The sequence below is a fragment of the Carcharhinus amblyrhynchos genome, chromosome 21 (genome assembly GCF_965287045.1).
Source record: "Carcharhinus amblyrhynchos chromosome 21, sCarAmb.v2.hapA, whole genome shotgun sequence".
In the NCBI taxonomy this organism is placed as follows: Eukaryota; Metazoa; Chordata; class Chondrichthyes; order Carcharhiniformes; family Carcharhinidae; genus Carcharhinus; species Carcharhinus amblyrhynchos.
Genome location: NC_137344.1, coordinates 27,724,731 through 27,744,948, shown reverse-complemented (window position 1 = coordinate 27,744,948; position 20,218 = coordinate 27,724,731). Strand labels below are relative to the sequence as shown.

Sequence of the window (20,218 nt, the reverse complement as noted above, 5' to 3'; positions counted from 1 at the left end):
TAAATTGTCCCAAGATGTGTAGGTTAGAGGGATTAATGGGATAAATACATGGAGTTACGGGGATAGGGCCTGGGTGGGATGTTCTATCGGAGACTCAAAGGGCTGAATGCCCTTCTTCTGCACTGTAGAGATTCTGTGAATCTCATCCCCAAGTTCTGATATTCAAGTTGTTCAATACCCTTCAAGAAGAAAACAAACATGCAAAAATGTACTTGTATTACTCCCACGTTTACTGACTTGTATTTTCGGCACTATTTAGCCTCCTGCTCCCTGCCCTCCCCACTTCGCCAACACACACAAGCGCGAGCGCGCACACACACAGACACACAGACACACGCACACACACACACACACACATACTCTTCAGAAAGGACAAAGACACCATTTATTGCAGGCCTCTAACATTGTCTGCGAGGATGTGCGTGCTCTGTGATCTGGGCTTGCATGTCAATCACTGTTCTTCTCTGCGAAGCGATTCCTGGATGCACGATGACGTTGACTTTTAGTAAAATCGCTTGTCTTACAAAAACGTCAAATGAAACTTGGTGAGCATGTTGTTTTCCATAAAATGGGGAAGAAAGTTGAATGAAAGATACAGCCCAAACTCCTCTTCCTCTGTAAGCTCTGTTCGTCAGTCATGCAACCCAAGGGAAAAAAAATCTGTGTGGCATTGTTCAAAGTTAAACTGGTCGGCATCAGGCAAAATGGCTTAATACTTCTGACTGGTGGAAGCATATTATTTACCTTTCTATTGGAAATCTTAGATAGAGTTGTCACAAAAGTGGATATTTATGTTCTAAATAATTTCTCCAGTCAGGTTTCCACTGTCTTACTTAACGTGGAGTAAAATGTCTTCTGTGATACTCATGATCCATGTCTATATTTGGATTCAGCACAGATGCGTTGTTCAGTGCATTTAGAAATGGCAGAAGCACCGAGGTGTTAAAATGCCTAGAGCTAAGAATCTGGCAGACTGCATTTCTCGGATGACAGGCTGTTCCTTGGAATGCAGCACCACCTTGCCCTCAATTTGACAAACAGCATTGATTTAAGAGTGACATCCGTCTCTTATAAGCTGAAGAGTGACCGGCAACTTGCTGAAGTCATTACTGTGTTCAGCTTTTCCAAGTTTGAACCTACCTCGAGAAGCACGACTTGGGCTGAACGGCAATACATTTCAGCATATGTGATATATGCTGAGACGTATATCACATTGGACAAATCATAGATTTTATACTGATTATATATGTTCAATTCCAGAGAAAATTCAATCAATTTAAGTTTAAAAGCATTGCAGGGAAATGTAACGTGACTGGCAAAGTAATTTGTGAAAAGTTACCTCTCCCTGAAATCAATAAGAATGGTAAACCTGATTAGCAAAAGTCACAGCAACAAAATATTTGCATTCGTATAGCACCTTTAACATAATAAAATGTCCCAAGGAGCTTCACAGAACTGTTATTGTACAAAATTTGACACAGGTTACACAGGGAGATAAATTATGAGAAATCATCAAACATGTGATGTATTTTGTAGGTTTAGAGAGGGAATAGACAGCCAATCCGAGGCAAACAATACTGTCAAAGACTAGAACTAGAGGAGCAAAGGATGATTGTAGTTTTGGCTGACGTTACAGAAGTGAGAAGGGAGGGATTTGAAAAACACAGATTTTTTTTTTAAAAGTCGTTGCGAGATGGGAGGTAGTGTAGGCCAGGAGTCGAGGTGATGGGTGAAGAATTGCAATGAGCCAGCATTTATTGCCCATCCTGAATTGCATTTGGGAAGGTGGTGGTGAGCTGTCTTCTTAAACCACTTCAGTCCTTGAAGATACTCCCACGGTATTGTAAGGGAAGGAGTTCCCAGATTTGGACCCAACAACAATGAATTTAGAATGGAGATTCAGTTCCAAACCAGGATGGTGTGTAACTTGTAGGTGGAAATGTCTACTGCCCTTGCCCTTCTAAGCCATGGAGACCTGGGAATTGCTGTCAAAGAAACCTTGGCGACATGCTGCAGTAATCTTGCAGATTATATTCACTGCAGCTATGCTGAACAAATGGTGTAGAGAATGAATGCTTAAGGTGGTAAATGTAATGCCAACCAAGTGGGCTGTTTTGTCCTGGATGTGTTGAGTTTCTTGAATGTTATTGGAGCTGCACTCAACCAGGCAAGTAGAGAATATTCCATTATAATCTTGACTTTTGTCCTGTAGGTGGTGGAAAGGCATTGGGAAGTCTGGAGGCTTCACTTGCCACAGAATACCCAGCTTTTGGCCTTCTCTTATAGTCACAGTGTTTATGTGGCCAGTCCAATTCACTTTCTGGTCAATGGTAATCCCAGGACAGTGGCGATTCAATAATGCTTATCCGATTGAAAATCAAGAACTTTATCTTGTTGGAGCTCATCATCTGTGGCTAGAAAAACATCATGGAGAAAGTTAAAATTTCAAGTCCAATTTGATTCTTCAGCAACCAGTCTTCCGAAGAGTCATGTTGATCTCTGAAAGTTAGCTCTGTTTTTCTCTCTCTGCCAGACCTCCTGAGTTTTTCCAGCACTTTCTGTTTTTAAACCACTTCCATCATTTTGCTGATGATTGAGAGCAGAGAGGTCGAAGAGGACAATCTGTGGAGGAGAAGAGAAACTGTGAATTATGATTGCAGTCTGGAATAAGCCTGGCATAGTGAGTGGTTTTGGCAGAGGAGATGAGGGCTCAATAAAACAATTCATGTGATGCAGTTCTGGCGATGAATGACTAAACCAGTTCAAGCCCATGGCTTTTGGACTTAAGGGAGCAGAGGCATGGCCTTTATCAGTAGAACAACTAACGTGAAAGGAAGGAGTGGTTTTAATGGGGACAAAGGCACCAAAGATGGAGAGTATATCCAGCATATCAGTAACTGCAAAAAGCTCACGGTGAAAAGAGGGCCAAAAGGCTAGGCAGCTGGAAATTTGAATAAGCAGTTATAAAGTAAAATTGGGAGATGGGGATATGAATCAAAGAAGTGATCAGAGATGACACGATGGGAGTAGAGAGGAGTATTGGGTATGGAAGTTTAGAGAGCAAGATTAAGGAAGAATAGGATTCCAGTGAACTCAGGAAAGGGAGCATGATGAGTTGACACCGAGATTGAAGTCACTGACGATGTAAAGTCATTAACTAAAGGTCAAAGTAGGAAAGCAGTGAGGATGTTATTTAGTGATAAGAGCCACACGGCAGGGTAGGTGTTGGAAAGGAAAGCTAGGAGGGGAGGCTCCATTAGATGGGAAGGTTTTACCACCCGTCGACCCAGGTTTCTAACATAGACATGATGTCAATGTAAACATCCGCAACAAGCTCATGGAAGTCAAAGACCTCTCTTCACATGAGGAGAGACATTCAGGTGGGAGAGGAGAAGGGTGGCAGTAACCAATCCATCGGCAGAGGCCTCAGGGCCTCTGATTAAGTGGGATAGGAAGGAGAGTCAACAAGATTAACCCCAGGCAGGTATCCCACGCAGGCAGCAAACTCAGTAAGGAAATAGCACTTTGGGTATTTTAGCTTGTAAGGATAGAACAAAGAATGCCTCAGTGGGCATTTCTGTGGATGCCGAGAGAGTCAGGAGGGAAGCTTTGGATTAATCAAGAGGCAGTCATGCCAGGGACAACGGAGGGAGCATAGGAGAGTTCAGGACTGCTGAAGGGTTTAGGATTGGAATTTGGGAGGGAGAAGAAGAGAGAAATGACAGAAGGCGTGAGGACAGGAGAGAAACGGAGAATAAAAGTGATGTGCTCAGGATCTGGAGCGGCTGCCAAAACACATTTGCAAATGGAAAATCAAGTTATGTAAGTGTAATTAGGATGGATACAAAAATAGAGAGGAGACAACAAGAGGGAGTCCAGAGTTAAAATCACAGATTCACAGGTCCCACATGAGATAAAATTGATGGGAGAGGGGTAGAGACAGCTTGAAGCATCATTGAATTGATGTTGAGAGTTGGAAGAGAGTGACTCCAGAAGGGTTGAAGACTGGAGTAGGCACTACTAGTTCAGCATCTGTCATTATGGCTATGATTTAAAGAGTAACCTGCAAAGGAATTTATAATAATACATATGAGCGGACTTTATAATGCAGTCACCTCAGTGTTTATATTACCTTGTGTTTTTTATCATGTGATACATAGCTTCCTCCCATTTCGCTGGCCAGATGTTTAATCCTCCCTCAAGCTCCCTCCTTGTCAATGTGAACATTTAAAGCAGTGTTTGATAATTAAAGCTTAACGCTCAGTTTAACTTCCTAATGAAAAGTTATCAAACTGTGAAAACGCCTGTGCCAATGCCATCTTTTTCTTCTTTCTTGTAACAGGATCTCTGTGACACAGTGTTTCTGTCATGGCCTCAGAATAATGTGAGGCATTTCCCACCCTCACCTAATACAACAAACCTATTCGCATTTCCTCAAAATGTCACCGGGCTTTTCTGGTCTCCAAACGTCACCAAGCTGCTCACTTGGCCTCCCACAAGCTCAATGCAATTACAGGTGTCAACAACCGCGCAATCTTGCACAGATGCCTGTCAAGACCGTGGATTCGTCTGTGAACCAACGTTCTTCCAGTTTATCAACAACAAGGCCACCTTTGAGCAGTAAGATTGTTTTTCCATTCCCATTCCTTGAGTCTGTGATTTTGAATATTTCTATCAGTAAGATTAGAAATGTGCTGTACTGAAATCTTTGTCACTGATCTTTTGCTAATTGTTTAGGATTGCTGTGTTACGATAAAAATAAAAATAAATCAAAATTATAAAGAGATGATTTCTTTTCTATACTTGTCTGTTTGGGTTTTATCCAAAATGACACAAAGTGACCCAGGACGTGATTTGCAGTTTGAGCTGAGTTAGTTAATCCCAGCAAATGTTGCACTAACTTTGACGTCCTGAGTCACAGAGCAGGAAAGCATATTAGCTTCCTATGCTTGCTCACTTTTCCATTCTTCTTGCTGGCCATTGTGGTGCTTTCTGCTGTCTGCACTCATCAATTTCAGGAAGAAAGCACTGCTGCCTCACAGCACCAGGGACCCGGGTTCAATTTCAGCCTTGGGTGACTGCCTGGAGATTGCATGTTCTCTCCATTTCTGCATCAGTTTCTTCCAGGTGTTCCGGTTTCCTCCCACAGTCCAAAAATTTGCAGTTAATTTGATTAGCCGTGGGAAATTGCTCCTTAGTGTCAGGGGGATTGGAAGGATAAATACATGGGGTTATGGGGTGAGACCTGGGGGGGATTGTTATTGATGTGGGTTCTATGGGACAAATGGCCTCTTTCTGCACTGTAGAGATTCTATGATCTGTGGAGGGGAGACAGTGGCGTTGTGGTATTGTCATTGAATCCAGAGACCGAGGGTAATGCTCTGGGGACGCAGGTTCGAATCCCATCTCTGATGAAATTTGAATTTGATTTTAAAAAAATTTGGAATTCAAAGCCTGATCATGACTATGAAACCACGATAGATTGTTGTAAATACCCATCTGGATCACTAATGCCCTTTAGAGAAGGAAATCTGCCATATGATTCTGTATGAATACGCTGCCAGAAGAGGGGGGAGATTGATTTTGTAATCAACAAATGGATGGACATTTATAATGTGGATAATTTAGAGAGATATGTAAAAAAGTATTTGAAAAATGTTGAACGTGTTCAGTACTTGGAGTGTTAAAAGCGTCAGTGGCTGTAGAACTTAACATATCAAAAAGATGTGTATTTATTATTCACTGCTGAACCACTAAATATCTCAAAGCACTTTACAGCCCATGAAGCACTTTTGAACAATGGTCACTATTGTAATGTGCTAAAACCAGTTTAAGCACAGCAAACTCCCACATCAGTGATAATGACCAAATAATCTTTCTTTTTATGTTATGTTGATTGAGGGACAAATATTAGCAGCATACCTGCAATAACTCCCTTGCTCTTCTTTAAATAGTGCCATAGGATCATTTACATCCACCTAAACAGACAGATAGGGCCTCAGTTTCATGTCCTGCCCAAAAGATGGCACCTCTGACAGTGCAGCACTCCTCTGGTACGGCACTGGATTGTCCAGCTTGGTTTCATTGTTCTAGAATGGGACTTGAACCCAGAACCATGTCATAGAATCATAAAATATCTACAGTGCAGAAGGAGGCCATTCAGCCCATCATACCTGCATCAAAAATGATCCCACCCAGGCTCTATCGCTATAACCCCAAGTATTTACCCTGCTAATCTCTCTGACACGAAGGGGCAATTTAGCTGGATCAATCAACCTTACCACACATCTTTCGAGTGTCGGAGGAAATGAAACCCCAGGAGGAAACCCACACAGACAAGGATAAAATGTGCAAACTCCATACTGACAGTCACTCAAGGCTGAAGTTGAACCCGGGTCCCTGGCACTGTGAGGAGCAGTGCTAATCATTGTGCCACCATGCCGCCCACTTGTGACTCAAAGATACAAGTCCTACCAACTGGGCCTCAGATGACACATTGGACTAAACAAAAAAATCAGGCAAAGCGGGTGGGATTTTATAGCCTTGCTTGTCCCAAAAACCATAAAATCTCACACGAGGTCAATGGACATTTCCATGGTCTGCTCCAAATCCCGTGGCGGGTGGGGCGGTGAAATTCCAGCCAGTGCCTGGGCCAGGTTACTGTAGTTAGACAAGTGACCAAGGAGGAGCTGACCACTAAACCTGAGCTGTGTTGGTAGTACGATTGGCAGTTGCTTGGCACACTGACCAATGCAGGGAATATAGCTCGCATAAAGACCAAAGATAAAATCTTACCAGAGAGTCTCACCAGATTTGTATAGTGCATTTGGAAATAAGAAAGCATTAAGACTGCAGGTATTTGTAAGTGTAAACAATTAGTTATGCAACGTTTAACAAATTTCAATGTGTTAATTTTTTAATCTATTTTTAACCATGTCTACCGATGTTTCAAGTTCGAATTATTTTCAGAGCTTTTGTTTCGGTGGATACGATTCTATTTTGTTTGCAATATCTACACCTTTCAGATGTCTCTCATTGGTCAGAGATAGGAAATTGAATATTTCGTGCGTTGAGTTTTCAGTTAAAATGTTACGTCTGCGTGAAATAGATTTTTAATGAATTATCAGATCAAAATCCTTGAAGTTTTCTTTTGCTTTGAACTCAATAGATTCAAATTTGTCTGCGACAGCATTGAATCTGAAGCTAACCATCTCTATCCTGCCTTTGAGGAAATCGCCCAGGACTGCTACCTTCAAAAACAGGTCCTACTGTTCAGCTGCGCCGGCCAACACCCGAAATACAGACGGCTGTGTCCCTGCAGGGACTTTCGCAAGGAACAAGTGGCGCTCTGTAAAGGGTGTTTGTGAGCTTGCCAACTGATTAGGCATGAAGACTGAGGGCAGAGTTGGGTGGGGGGGAGGGGGGCAATGCAGAAGTCCAACTATCCTGTTGAGGCAGAGGTCCATCAGCACTTGCGCCTGATACAAAAACCACATGATGGACACATTGCTCCACCTTGAAGATGAGGGAGATCTCCAAGAATATTCTCACACAGGTCACTTTTGTTGTAAGAAAAGGCAAAGTAACTGGCAATACCCAAGCTGTGAACCATTTTTAAGTTCCTTTAAGTGTTTGCCTTTGTTGCATGCAAATGAGAAATCCATGTGAACTTGTTTTTAAACTTCATTTTAAATAGTGATTCAGAATAGACCATCGTTATCAAGAATCAACAATCCTGGAATTAATCGCTGGATCCTTTAATTTAAGGATTGAGACTGTAAAATGCGGGGTTGCGGGGGGATCCTTTCTATTCCAATTTTTGTTATATTTGTTACATGCAGAATGTAACAGATTACGATGAGACCAATGGTAACATTTTTTTTATTTTTTTAGGCTTAGTGCAAAAGTGCAACTGTATTCCTCAAGGATTCAGTTCATCTAAATTTACTTTCTGCTCTGCACATATCTTTAGTTAGGGCAAACGATTGAATGAAGCAGATGTATCTAGAGATTTCAAAATTTATGAAGTTCAGCGTGATTCGTTGTGCAATTGTACATAAAAGTCCCTGGAAGCAGTGAAAATGCCAGTCTCCGAATAAATCTGAGCGGCAGCAAAATTTTTTGCACAGTCAATCTCTGGTCGTAACGCTACTTAACGTGGAAAATTGTTCAACCAAAGTGATCAGAACTGATGGTTTAAATGAGCTAACTACAACTTTGTCTGTGCCATGTTTTCACTCAGAATTCCACTGAAAATATTCATAAACATGAAATAAATATGATAAAAGCTCATAAATGGGGCGATGCATTTATCGCTGACATGTTTCTGTTGCATAAATGCTCTATGTTATTTAAATGTGTGGCCCATGAACAGAATGTCTTTGTATCAGATTGTGAAGTGGCGTGTTGTATCGAGGTGAAAATCTCTTGTGATCTTAAAATGATGCTGTTGAATAATACATGCGAATGGCCATCTGAAGTTCCTAACTCTGTTATTTTAGTAACAGTGGTAATGCATTTGCCTCGACTAAAATAGCAGACAGAGGTATTTCAGACAAATGCACGAAGCACTCATATCTATTAGCCCCCAACACAATTTCAAGGCCTGTGATTTTGATAGTTTTTCTCATGGGGAAGCTCGTTGATTGAGAAGTCTCCATTTAGCTAATCTAGGAAATGGGAATTACAATATTTAATGTCACTAATGTCCCTAATCTAATTAGCGGGTGGTAAAGTGAATTTCATGGAAGCATTTTATTTAAATGGGACACAAGGTGAGCAAATGTTTGATTTTAGAGATTGCATTGTTCCATTATCAGACGCTGTGTATGAAACATTGCTTTCGATTTTAGCTGACTGAGCAACACGTGAGCAATCATTTTGTAAACCACGGTGCAGACATCTTCAAAGAATGCTCTGACTCTGGCAATGTGAGATGAAATCCAACTCAAAGAAAATGAATATGTGCGTAGCAGAACCCACTCATTGTAAATCTGGCAGGAGAGGGCAGCACTGATTTGAACTGCAGTGATAATATAAAAGTTACTAACCCAGCCCAAAGGATAACGGATCTGCTTTGATTGAGGTGCAGAGTTTTGCCGCAGAACTTCACTGTTTGGTGAGCTGCTAGGTGTTGCCTCTACACCAAACACTAACGTATGTTAAACTTAAAAGCACTTTTAGCCCTTTCTACAGTGATTAGCACTGCTGCCTCAGAGCACCAGGGACCTGGGTTCGATTTCCGGCTTGGGTTACTGTCTGTGCAGAGTCTGCATGTTCTCCCCATGTCTTCATGGGTTTCCTCCAGGTGCTTCAGTTTCTTCCCATAGTCTGAAAGACGTGCTGGTTAGATGTGTTGGCCGTGCTAAATTCTCCCTCAGTGTACCCGAACAGGCACCGGAGTATGGCAACTAGGGGATTTTCACAGTAACTTCATTGCAATGTTAATGTAAGCCGACTTGTGTCACTGATAATAAATACAGTGAAAACTCTTATGTATAAGTCACATTCAAATCAAGGTATCAGCCAAGAATGAAGTTAAGAAGAATTTGGACAATAGATTTAACGCTTATATATTGAATGACCTTGAAGCAGCAGTGAGATAAATGGAACATTAAACTATATTAGATAAATAGAGTGGAAATCAGAAGATATCATGCTGACACCAAATTGTGGTCTGGGCAGAAGTTTGCTCCAGAATCCAATTAGGTGACCGGATGCACAAATCCTGTCCCATTGCAAATACAGCGGGTAAGATCTCATTAAATCGCTGCGCCAGTTGATCGGTCTGGCTAGCCAGAAAGGTAGCATGTGAGGCTAAAAGTTCAGTTCGTCATTTCAGTCCTAGTAGCGGGGCTGGCATGGCTGCTTCCAGCCACATGGCTGCACCGCCCCCACCCACCCCCCACCCCCCCCCGCCAATGTTGACAAGAGGTCTTACCAACAAGAATAATTCATGGTCCCCACCAGTGGTGATCTAATGCCAAGGTCACACAGGGGGGGATTGGAGGCCATTGGAGACCTCAGATTGTCAGCGGTATGATCAAGCAGTGCCCATCAGGTATTGCCAGCCTGGCAGTGCCACGTGGCACTTTGGCAGTGCCCATTAGGCACCATAACTGTGTGAGGCCAGTGCAAAGGGGGTGGGGTCTGAGTGAGGGTAGGACTATGATGGGGGTATGCACCCTCTGCAGGAGGGTGTACACAAGTGAGGAGTGATCAGCAAACAGGGGGAGATTGGCAAATGGGGGTTAAGCAGGGAGGGGGTTGTGGAGAGGTTGGGCCACAGTGGCGATCATGACAGTGGACTCATCAGGAGGGTCCAATAACTGGTGCGCATCTTCCAACTGTCAAAAATATTAACGGTGTGGGAAGATTGCCCAGCCGAGCTTGCTTAAAACAAAAAGCATAAACAAGTCCCGTTTTCCTGCAGCTACAACATGAGAATTCTTTTGATAAGGTTGCGCCCAACAGGTTTGTATCTCACAGTATTTTTCAGTGAATAAAACCCAAGGGTGGGGATTGCCACCTCAAACAGGCAGGCACTTCATGTCCAGGATCAGGGCGGGCGTGGCTTGCAGAACGGAATTCCCCGTTGGCCTCAGGCAGGATTATATGAGCCTCATCCGCGTGAGGTCGTAAAATAGTGACCTTAGTGTCCAGCTGGCATGAAAATGGGAGAGTTGCAGATCCAATTTTTGGATAAGTTTTTTACTCCCAAACTTCTGCACTTAGTGTATGAGAAGAATGGACTAGACTGTTTCCACCAACTAGAGGCAGTGGCTGGGCCCAAACTCACCAGCCAGCCTGATCAGGCAGCAGAGGGAGCTACTGCGCATGTGCAGAATACTGGGCTTAACCCAGCACCCCGCGCCTCCCCCCCCACCCCCCACCCCCCAGCCCTGCTATCGTGGGGGACTACGGCCAATTGCAGGCCACACACCACCCACAAATACAGCCTCTGTTGTCCCCCTCCACCACCCAGGCTGATCACACCCCCTCCCAACAATCACAGCTGTAGAGCAGTAGGCTCTCCCTCCCCCCCCATCCATAACCTCTGGCAAAGTGCCCTCCCCCAATGATCACAATGCAGAGTGAGGGAGGGGTGGCCCCGTCCCTCCATGATCAGGCTGCCCCAGCTTGGCCCCGCTACCCCAGGTCCCATCCCATAGTCCGTGCCCCCTCCAAGCCCTGCCCCCTTAGGCTCCACCCCCCCCCCTGCACCCCCCCCCCCCCCCCCCCCCACCTCCACAGCACTCACTTTGCAGGCCCCTCCATAGCCTGTCTTCAGGCTCCGCGCACTAGCACGGCCCAGAGGGCTATACCAAGATACCAGGCTGTCACTGCCCCTCTGCCAATGGCCTCTAGTTCCACCGGCGAGGCCAACATGACTGTTCCCTGTCCATGGGGAGCGTGTGTTTTCCTCGCCGGAGAGAATCTCTTCCAGCAAGGCCACAAAGGCCTGGAAGATTGAGCGCCGGGTTCGCTAAACACATGTAAATTAATATTTAAATAAATTTGAATAAATTATTATTATTGATCGGATGCCATCCTGATTTCTTGGCTCTCACGTGATGTTACTGGCTCACTCAGCTCAATGGGTGGGGTGAACCGATAAAATCGCAGCCAAGAACTCTGCATAGTAATCCAAGTGTGCTCTACCAACATTCAATATAAATGTAACGTTATTTCACTGCTTTTGTATTCTGCTACTCTAGAGATGAACTGCAGTGCTTTGTCTGCACGCTTTATGGCCATTTCATCATACTCTGCTACTTTTCTTGATTTATATACCTGAATTTCCAAACCTATTTGCTCCCCTAGCCCATTTACCTTCTAAGGACTAAATGGATTCCTTATTCCTCCGAACTGAATGAACCTCCTCGCACTTTGCAATATTGAATAGTATTTTGCCAGTTATCCACTCACTCTGCAAACCCACACTCCTTGTATTTTGTTGTAGTCCTCCTCCACATTATTAAATTTTACCTCGATATTACATGAGGGCAATGTTCATTTTTTTTAACCGCACATCTACTTTCTGTATCCAAACCATTTAGGTAAAATGGGAATCAAACAGCAATCCCACCACAAATCCCTAAGGATGCCACCCACCTCCCATATTCTGCCTGTGCGAGAAACGCCTTCCTTGATATTTACTATCAATTTACTATTAATACTATTTGATAGTTTCAAAAAATACATGGAGTAAAATGATGGATTCACAAATGTTGTTTTTTGTTAACTTTTGTCAAGTGGTGGTTTGTTTTATTTTTGGCTGATTGGTTCCATACATCTTTCAATCCACGCTCCATAACACCTGACTCTACATGCCTCCTGGCCTTTGACATTAGTCTCTTAAGTGGCACCTTATCAACATTCTTCCAGAAGTCTGGATCGTATCACATATACTGCATTGCCCTTGTTTATTCTATCTGTTACATCTTCAAAGAATGTAATAATATTGATTAAAAAAATGACCTCCCTTTTAGAAATCTAGGCTGTCTTTTTTTTATTGTAATTTCTGTTCTTAATGTGTTGCTACCTCATCTTTCAGTAAAGATTTAAGCACTTTTCTGACTTTCAGCCAATTGGGTCACAGGTCCCTGGGCTGGTTTTATCTCCCTTTTTAGAAGTGATTAATTACATTTGCGACCTGCCAGTCCTCTGACACTATTCATTTCTCCATTGAATGTTTTACATATGGATACTAGTCCACGCGGTAGCTCCTTCACAATCTATTTCAATATCCATGGGTGCAATCCATCTGGACCCAAATTTTATCAACGTGAGCGAGAGCGAGAAAATTAAAACTTGGGACTTGTCAAAATGAAGCATTTAATTGTCTCTTTGTATCTTAACACACACAGACACAGGGATTCACACATTCATTTCATTGTCATGTCCTATAATAGATAATTGGCAGAATGTATAAATTGCTTACGACATGGCTCACAGCCAGTTGCAGAGAGTAAGTTATTTGTGGTTTAAAAAAAAGTACAAGTTGGTGGTGAGGTTAGGAGAGACCACCATCTAGTGGTTATTACAGGAAACTGTATACCCAGGATTTCCAGTCCATGTCCAGTTTTGGTATTAAATGTCGACACAAAAGAACAAGTAAAAAATGTGAAAACAGGAAATTAATCTTAATCTCTGTGTACACACACACGCACACTTTTTGTTAAATTTCCTGTTGCCACAATCTATGTTTATTTTGTATGCATGAATGAAATATCAGTGAAGAGAGGAAAATATAGGTTCATATGCGTAAGCATTTCCTCGTAAGTTCACAAATTCAACATAATCCTGTTATTACAAGTCTTATTCCAGCTGAGGGAACCTGCAAGATGGAAAAGTAGTTTCAAAAAATACATGGAGTAAAATGATGGATTCACAAATGTTGCTTTTTGTTAACTTTTGTCAAGTGGTGTTTGTTTTATTTTTGGCTGGTTGGTTCTATACATCCTAAAGAGTCTATCTGGAAGTTTATGAATCCACTTTGCAATCTTTTGATCGATGCTTTTCCTTCCAGTTGTCATTTGTCACCATTCCATCCACTTGAAATTTTATTCGTGCATTTGTAAATATGATGCAGAAACTTGCGCATGAAACCAGGGCATGCCCCATGATACCCAAGTACACACTGGACATGATGAGAGAGATTTGGAAGCCGCCCATAACGGTATGGCTGCAACCGTTAGCTAGTGGCAGGGTGGCACAGTGGTTAGCACTTTAGCACTGTTGCTTCACAGCTCCAGTGACCCAGGCCTTCTGGAGGGGATGGAGCCCATGGGGGCATGGCCTATGGGTTGGAGCCTGAAGGAATGGGGCAAGGCTGGGGCAACCTGATCAGAGAGGGAGGGGGCCACACACCCCTTGGTGGGGGGAGGGGAGCCGCTGTTGGAAGGAAACCCACTTAGACATAGGGAGAATGTGCAAATCTATACAGACTGTCACCCAAGGTCAGAATTGAACCCCGGTCCCTGATACGTGAGGCAACAGTGTTAACCACTGCACCACTGTGTCTGCGCAGGTTTCCTCCCACAGTCTGAAGATGTGCAGGTTAAGTGGATTGATCATGCTAAATTGTCCCTTAGTATCCAAAGATGTGTAGGTTATGGGGATTAGTGGGACAAATGTATGGGGTTGCAGGGATAAGGCAAGAGGTTGGCCTGGTAACATGCTGTGTCAGAGAATTGGTGCAGACTCGATGGGCTGAATGGTCTCTTTCTGCGCAGTGATGATTCAATAAAGCATGAAGATTCAATAAACTGTGATGCTGTTGTAATACTTAAGGGCCTGCTACTGGGAGCAGGATTGTCCACTGGAGCTGGGTGGTAAAACCCCCTCCCCTTTGATAGGTCAATAGGGATCCTATGGTCTACAAAGGACCTTGATTGTCATTTTAGGATTCGGTTGGGTGAGATGTGCCATTTCCTCACAGTTCGGCTGGTGCTTCAGACAAAGATGAACCCAAAAGAGTTTAATTTGTTTTTCTGAGATCAGAAGGAGCTGGGGTCAAGACGAAATTGGCCCCTAGTTCTTCCTTAGTTGAGAAATGGATGCCTTCTCTCAAGCCAAAACTTCTGGTACGGGAGCCAGGCGAATATTGCAGCGCACTATTCTAAGACATTTGCCAGCTAAGTGTTAATGAGGCCTGATCCTCAAAACAGAATGAATTGCCCATTGGTGACTTTTGAGCAGTTGGTTGACACTTGCTGCACACCCCAAGTAATACAGAATCCAATCCGGCATTTTGACTCATACTAGCGTTGCCTACCACATCACCTGTCAATAAATCAAAGGATGTTCTGTTCCATAAGAACGGGAACATTATACCAGCACTCACAATTAATTATTGCGCTGCTAAAGTTTAAGCGAGTGTCCTTTAAGGTTATTAATTCTAATTGATGCTAAGTAAATGCAGCAAAGCTAAAATTAAGGTTAATTGCTTTTCATGATGCAGACTAGAACCAACCTTTTGTTTTTGGAAGGGTCAGTTAAAAACCTGGAGACATTTTCTGCTCCTGTAGATTGTTTCTGCATATTGCAAGTGATTACTTATTTGTTTCTTTGTATTATTTTGAAATGTGACACAAATGGATGGTATTTGGAGTTTGATACATGATCTGCATAAATTATGATGGGTAGGAAGCACATGTGGATGCAAGGCTTTCATCTTATTTGAGATGGATCTTCACTCTCAAGCTAATGTAGCTCTTCAATTGAAAACTACAGGCATGTTCATTTCTTCATAATTGATCTGCACTTCACTTAGTGGGAATAACCTCCTGAACATACTCCAGGTAAGGAGATTCTCCAACTTAAACATCTGTTGGAAATTTGGAGATCTGTTAGTGAAAACAGTGCATTCCCTAACCTCCACTGGGACTAGCTCCCTATCCAAAGATATGCAGGTTAGGTGGATTGGCCATGCTAAATTGTCTGCTAGTGTCAGGGGATAAGCAGGGTAAATGTAGGCGGTTCCAGGAAGAGGGCCTGGATGGGATTGTAGTCAGTACACCCAAGATGGGCCGAATGGCCTCCTTCTGTACTGTAGGGATTCTATGATTCTATCGGGGATGCAAGGTTAGAAAATCGTCCCTAATATCACTTCACTTCTTGTTTGATTTGGGTCTCTGGTCAATTTATTAGGTAGGAATATCTTTCAAAACAGACAAGTCAGATTGACTGGTACACACGATGTGACACGAGGGAAGGTTTTAGCCGTTATTATTGACTATCGAGCAGTATCAGGAAATCACAAGTGAGCCATCAGAGATTTTCCAATACACATTGGTACCAAATAAACATCCATACCACAGGCAAAAGCTCTCAAAATCTATCGTCCAAAGTAGTATTTGTCCATAATCTATTTTTAATGTGATGTGTCTGAGACAAAAACTATGTTTGCTTAAGTAAATATATCTATCTGAGAGCTGCACATCGCATTTTGCCTGAATGAGAATTCCCTTTCTAAGTTTATTCTCAACAAGTTTCAAGAGATTTGTTGGTCATTAAAACTAAATTAGCCCACTGACAGTGTGACGTGCTTTGCTACTTTTCCATGTAGGGGGAAGCATTATGAAACATATTGAAACTCACTGGAAACACTATCATCCGTGTCCATCTATTACATGTAATGTTAACCCACTTGCTGCTTTGCCTCACAAGAGTGGACATCAATCCACCCTGAGAAAGATTGAAGAAAAATGCATGATTACAGTACAGTATCTAGCTCACTGCTGCAAACCCTGGGCTGTACTACTATAACGACAAGTTCTAAGAGAAAATCCCCACAGTTACCTTGATACAAAAAGTATATATTTCTTGACTGTACATCCAGGTGATAGTTATCGAGTGGATCATTTGGCACACTCAGGGAGGTAGTTGTAGATCTAATGCATGAGTTACAAACAGAGATGATAGGAAAATAATTCTGACACAAACTACTCGTGATTTCCTATTTTTAAAAGTCCGAAACAAACTTTAAACAGCAGCAACTGCTTGTGTTTATACTTTTAAGCCCCAGGTGTCTTTGCAGGATCATTATTATATAAACAAAAACAGGAAATGCTGGAAAATCTCAGCAGGTCTAACAGCAATGTTTCAAGTCTGCATGACCCTGCTCTGAAGGTTCATCTAGATTCTAAACGTTGGTTCTATTCTCTCCCCACAGATGCTGTAAGACCTGCTGAGATTTTCCAGCATTTTCTGTTTCTGTTTCAGATTCCAGCATCTGCAGTATTTTGCTTTCATTTGCATTATTAAATAAAGTTTGATTCAGAGACACACGAGGCGATGACCATAAGGATCACCAAAGGGGTAGGATTTAAGGAATGTCATAATGGAGGCAGAGACATGGAGTGGTGCAGACAGGGAATGCCAGACTGTCAAGGCACCAGAATAGAAAGCATCCTTGAGGAATTATCAATCTACAAATATGCTTTGACTCCTTGAGGCCAGTTACCTAAAGATGTTGTATATGTCAGTAAAATGAATCAAGTGTACAATTCAAAAGAAAGGTAAGTAAAATTTTGTATGATTCAGGGTAAATAAATATCTCTTGTTGATTTGAGAAAGATTTTTTTCTCTCAAGTTCCAGCTCAAACCCATTTGCACATTACTGAACGTAAAATCTGCAATTGTTTTTATACTTTCATGGCATGTGGGCACTGCTGACTGGACCAGCATTTATTGCCCATCCCTAATTGCCCTTGAACTGAGTGGCTTACTGGACCATTTCAGAGTCACATGTAGGCCAGACTGGGTAAGGACAGCAGATTTCCTTCCACAAAAGACGTTAGTGAACCAAATGGGTTTTTCTGACAATGATGGAGTTTCTTAACTCCAGATAGTTTTTATATTGAATTCAAATTCCACCATCTCCCATGGCGGTATTCCAGAACATTAGCTGAAAAGTGATGCCTGGATGGCTGCCAGCTGAAGTGAGTAAATTCATCATCGTCCCAGATGACTGAGTGTCATTAAGACAAAGATAGATAGGTTCTTGATCAATAAGGGGATCAAGGGTGAAGGCAGGAGAATGGGGATGAGAATCATATCAGCCATGATTGAATGGTGGAGCAGATTCAATGGGCCAAATGGCCTACTTCTGCTCCTATATCTTATGGTCTTATAACCAGAAGCTGCTCTCCCCTTTGACAGGGAAAACTGACCGATAGGGATTTAACCACACCTCAGGCGGGGCAAGGTTGAGAAGGCGGGCCTTCAAGAATAACCTAACCAGTATGGGAATTGAACCCATGCTGTTGGCATCACTCTGCATCACAAGCAAGCCATCCAGCCATCTGAGCTAAACTGACCCCCAGCAGCTGAAGTGCAATTGAAATAGAGAGATTAACAAGAGAATGTCTAAAGTTTTTTAAAGTTTATTTATTAGTGTCACAAGTAGGCTTACATTAACACTGCAATGAACTTACTGTGAAAATGCCCTAGTCGCCACACTCCAGCGCTTGTTCGGGTACTCTGAGGGAGAATTTAGCATGGCCGATGCACCTAACCAGCACATCATTCAGACTGTGGGAGGAAACCAAAGCACCCGGAGGAAACCCACACAGACACAGGGAGAAGGTGCAAACTCTACACAGACAGTGACCCCAAGCCAGGAATTGAACCTACATCCCTGGCGCTGTGAGTCAGCAGTGATAACCACTGTGCCACCGTGAATCGCTCGGTGCAATATCGGCTCTATTCTATTTTGAAAAGTTCACCAATTTTGTCCGTAATGAGGTAATTCCTTTTTTTTCTAAAAGGTCTCTTTTTAATTTTTTTCACTATATGTCTTGTATTGCACAGAGACTGTTGTATCATGGATACTGTAACACAATTTGCTGTTCTGTAACTGCACAAACCAATGCTGTCCTCAAGTAGCTGGAACCGGTCAAACTGATGCCCATTGAAAAGTATGTTCATCATTTGCAATTTCACCATTTGCGAGATTTCATGGGTGGGTAACCCCTGCAAGCGGCAGGACTTCACTGCAACCAAAAGGGACAAGAATAATCTCCTGGAGGCCATTTGCTAGTCACATTGGCTTACAGAAGACAGTTTCTTAGTAAATTAAATATGGATCAGCAGCTTTACCCATTAGTGCCCATTAGTGTCCTTGCACCCAGAAGAACCACTCTGATTTTAAGAGCCTATGTGAAAGCCTGCAAGTAAGCATAATTAATATAAATTCACAATGATGATTAATTTAGACTCGACTAGTTTCATGGTGGGGAGAGGGGGATGGTGGTGTGCAGTGGGGTGTCAGCCTCAAGTGTAATGTTTTGCAAACTGATGCAAAGGATCACAGAAACTCAATTTGTGTTGGATATAATTTGCACTGATAATTCTGCTGCCTTTTACGCAGCATTGGCCAAATCCAGGCAAATTGTTCTGAAAAGCGAACAGCGCCATGCAGTGGACACTCCTGGAAGTCTGAATATTGTAAAAAGTCTGACAACACCAGGTTTTAGTCCAACCTATTTATTTGATAATATACTCACAAGCTTTCGAGGGACACCCTCTTCGTCAGGTGAATGGAGAGTTCTGGCCTCAGACAGAGCATATAAAGCACAGACAGTTTGGAGATTACTGATTAGAATGCGAATCTTTACACCTAACCTGCTGTTCAAGACCTGAAGTGGCTGATAATGTGAGTGGAAGGAGCACTGATCACAGTTTAAAGAGATGTGTATTGTCTCCAGACAGTACAGTAAGTGAGGTTTTGCAAACCCAGGCAAGTCACGGGGGTTACAGATAGTGCGACATGAACCCAAGATCCCTGTTGAGACCGTCCTCATGTGTGCGGAACTTGGCTATCAGTCTCTGTTCAGCGACTCTGCGCTGTCTGAATATTGTCAAATCTGCCCTAAAGGTACTGCCGGAGAAGCTAAAATCATAGAACCACCTCTGACTTGTGGGTTATCTTGGATCTGAATTGGCACACTGTGCATCTTGTGATGTGCAAAAATGCTTCATTGCAACAGAATAGGTCCTCCGCAGACATAAAAATGCATCCCTCTCATCTTGTTACCCTCATTTCAAAGGGGCAAAAAGCAGAAAAGTGACAAATCATTAAAATATACTGACCACTGATTGAACAGTCATTGTAGATCACTCGTAGAATGTGAGGAAAGAATTCAAGTCTTTCTGCAGTGAAAGTTTTGTCTGAAAGTTTTGTCTGGAACTGCCTCAAGCTCGAATATATCATTTAACGACCAAATTTTTTTTTAAACTTTATTCCAATCCAATCAAATTAAATCCAATTCAGAGTCCCAACAATTTGGGACATTTCTGATCCAAGCTGACAAGACAGGGCTCTCACCACCTGTCTTGGGCTTAATCTACATGATCCAAGCTGATTGGAGTAGGTGTAACTCCTCCTCCAAGGCTTGATCTTATTTGCATCTTAGCCAAAAGGACGAGATGCCGCTTTGAAAAGTTGCTTCAAATGAAGCTGAAATGTAACCTAATGACTTCAACCAAGCGCAGCATGTCAATACTACATTTGATCTTAGCCAAATCTGAAGTGTGTATGTGTATCAATGCTAGCTGCAAGCAAGAATTGTCCAATGTGTGCGCACAGAGTGACATTTTAATAACTTTCTTGGTCAGTGTTGCTTATTGACCAAAGAAAAAGGTTGTTTTCTCTTTGTGTAATTGTCCTTCTGCTTATTTCTCATTCTTTCATTCTTTGTTTCCTCGCACT

The 20,218-nt window shown here is 42.6% G+C and overlaps 1 protein-coding gene across 2 annotated transcripts in view; it reads left to right on the top strand.

Annotated features, from left to right (window-relative positions):
• The window catches only part of mgat5b (alpha-1,6-mannosylglycoprotein 6-beta-N-acetylglucosaminyltransferase B), an 834,607-nt gene extending 827,215 nt beyond the window's left edge, over positions 1–7,392 (top strand). For both annotated transcript variants that reach the window (XM_080208895.1, XM_080208894.1), the window contains exons 16-17: positions 4,343–4,620; positions 7,169–7,392. In XM_080208895.1, coding sequence (XP_080065021.1) covers positions 4,343–4,620; positions 7,169–7,367 — 477 coding nt within the window. In that variant the 3' untranslated portion in view covers positions 7,368–7,392. The remainder of the gene's footprint in view (positions 1–4,342; positions 4,621–7,168) is intronic.
• The last annotated feature ends 12,826 nt before the right edge of the window (positions 7,393–20,218 follow it).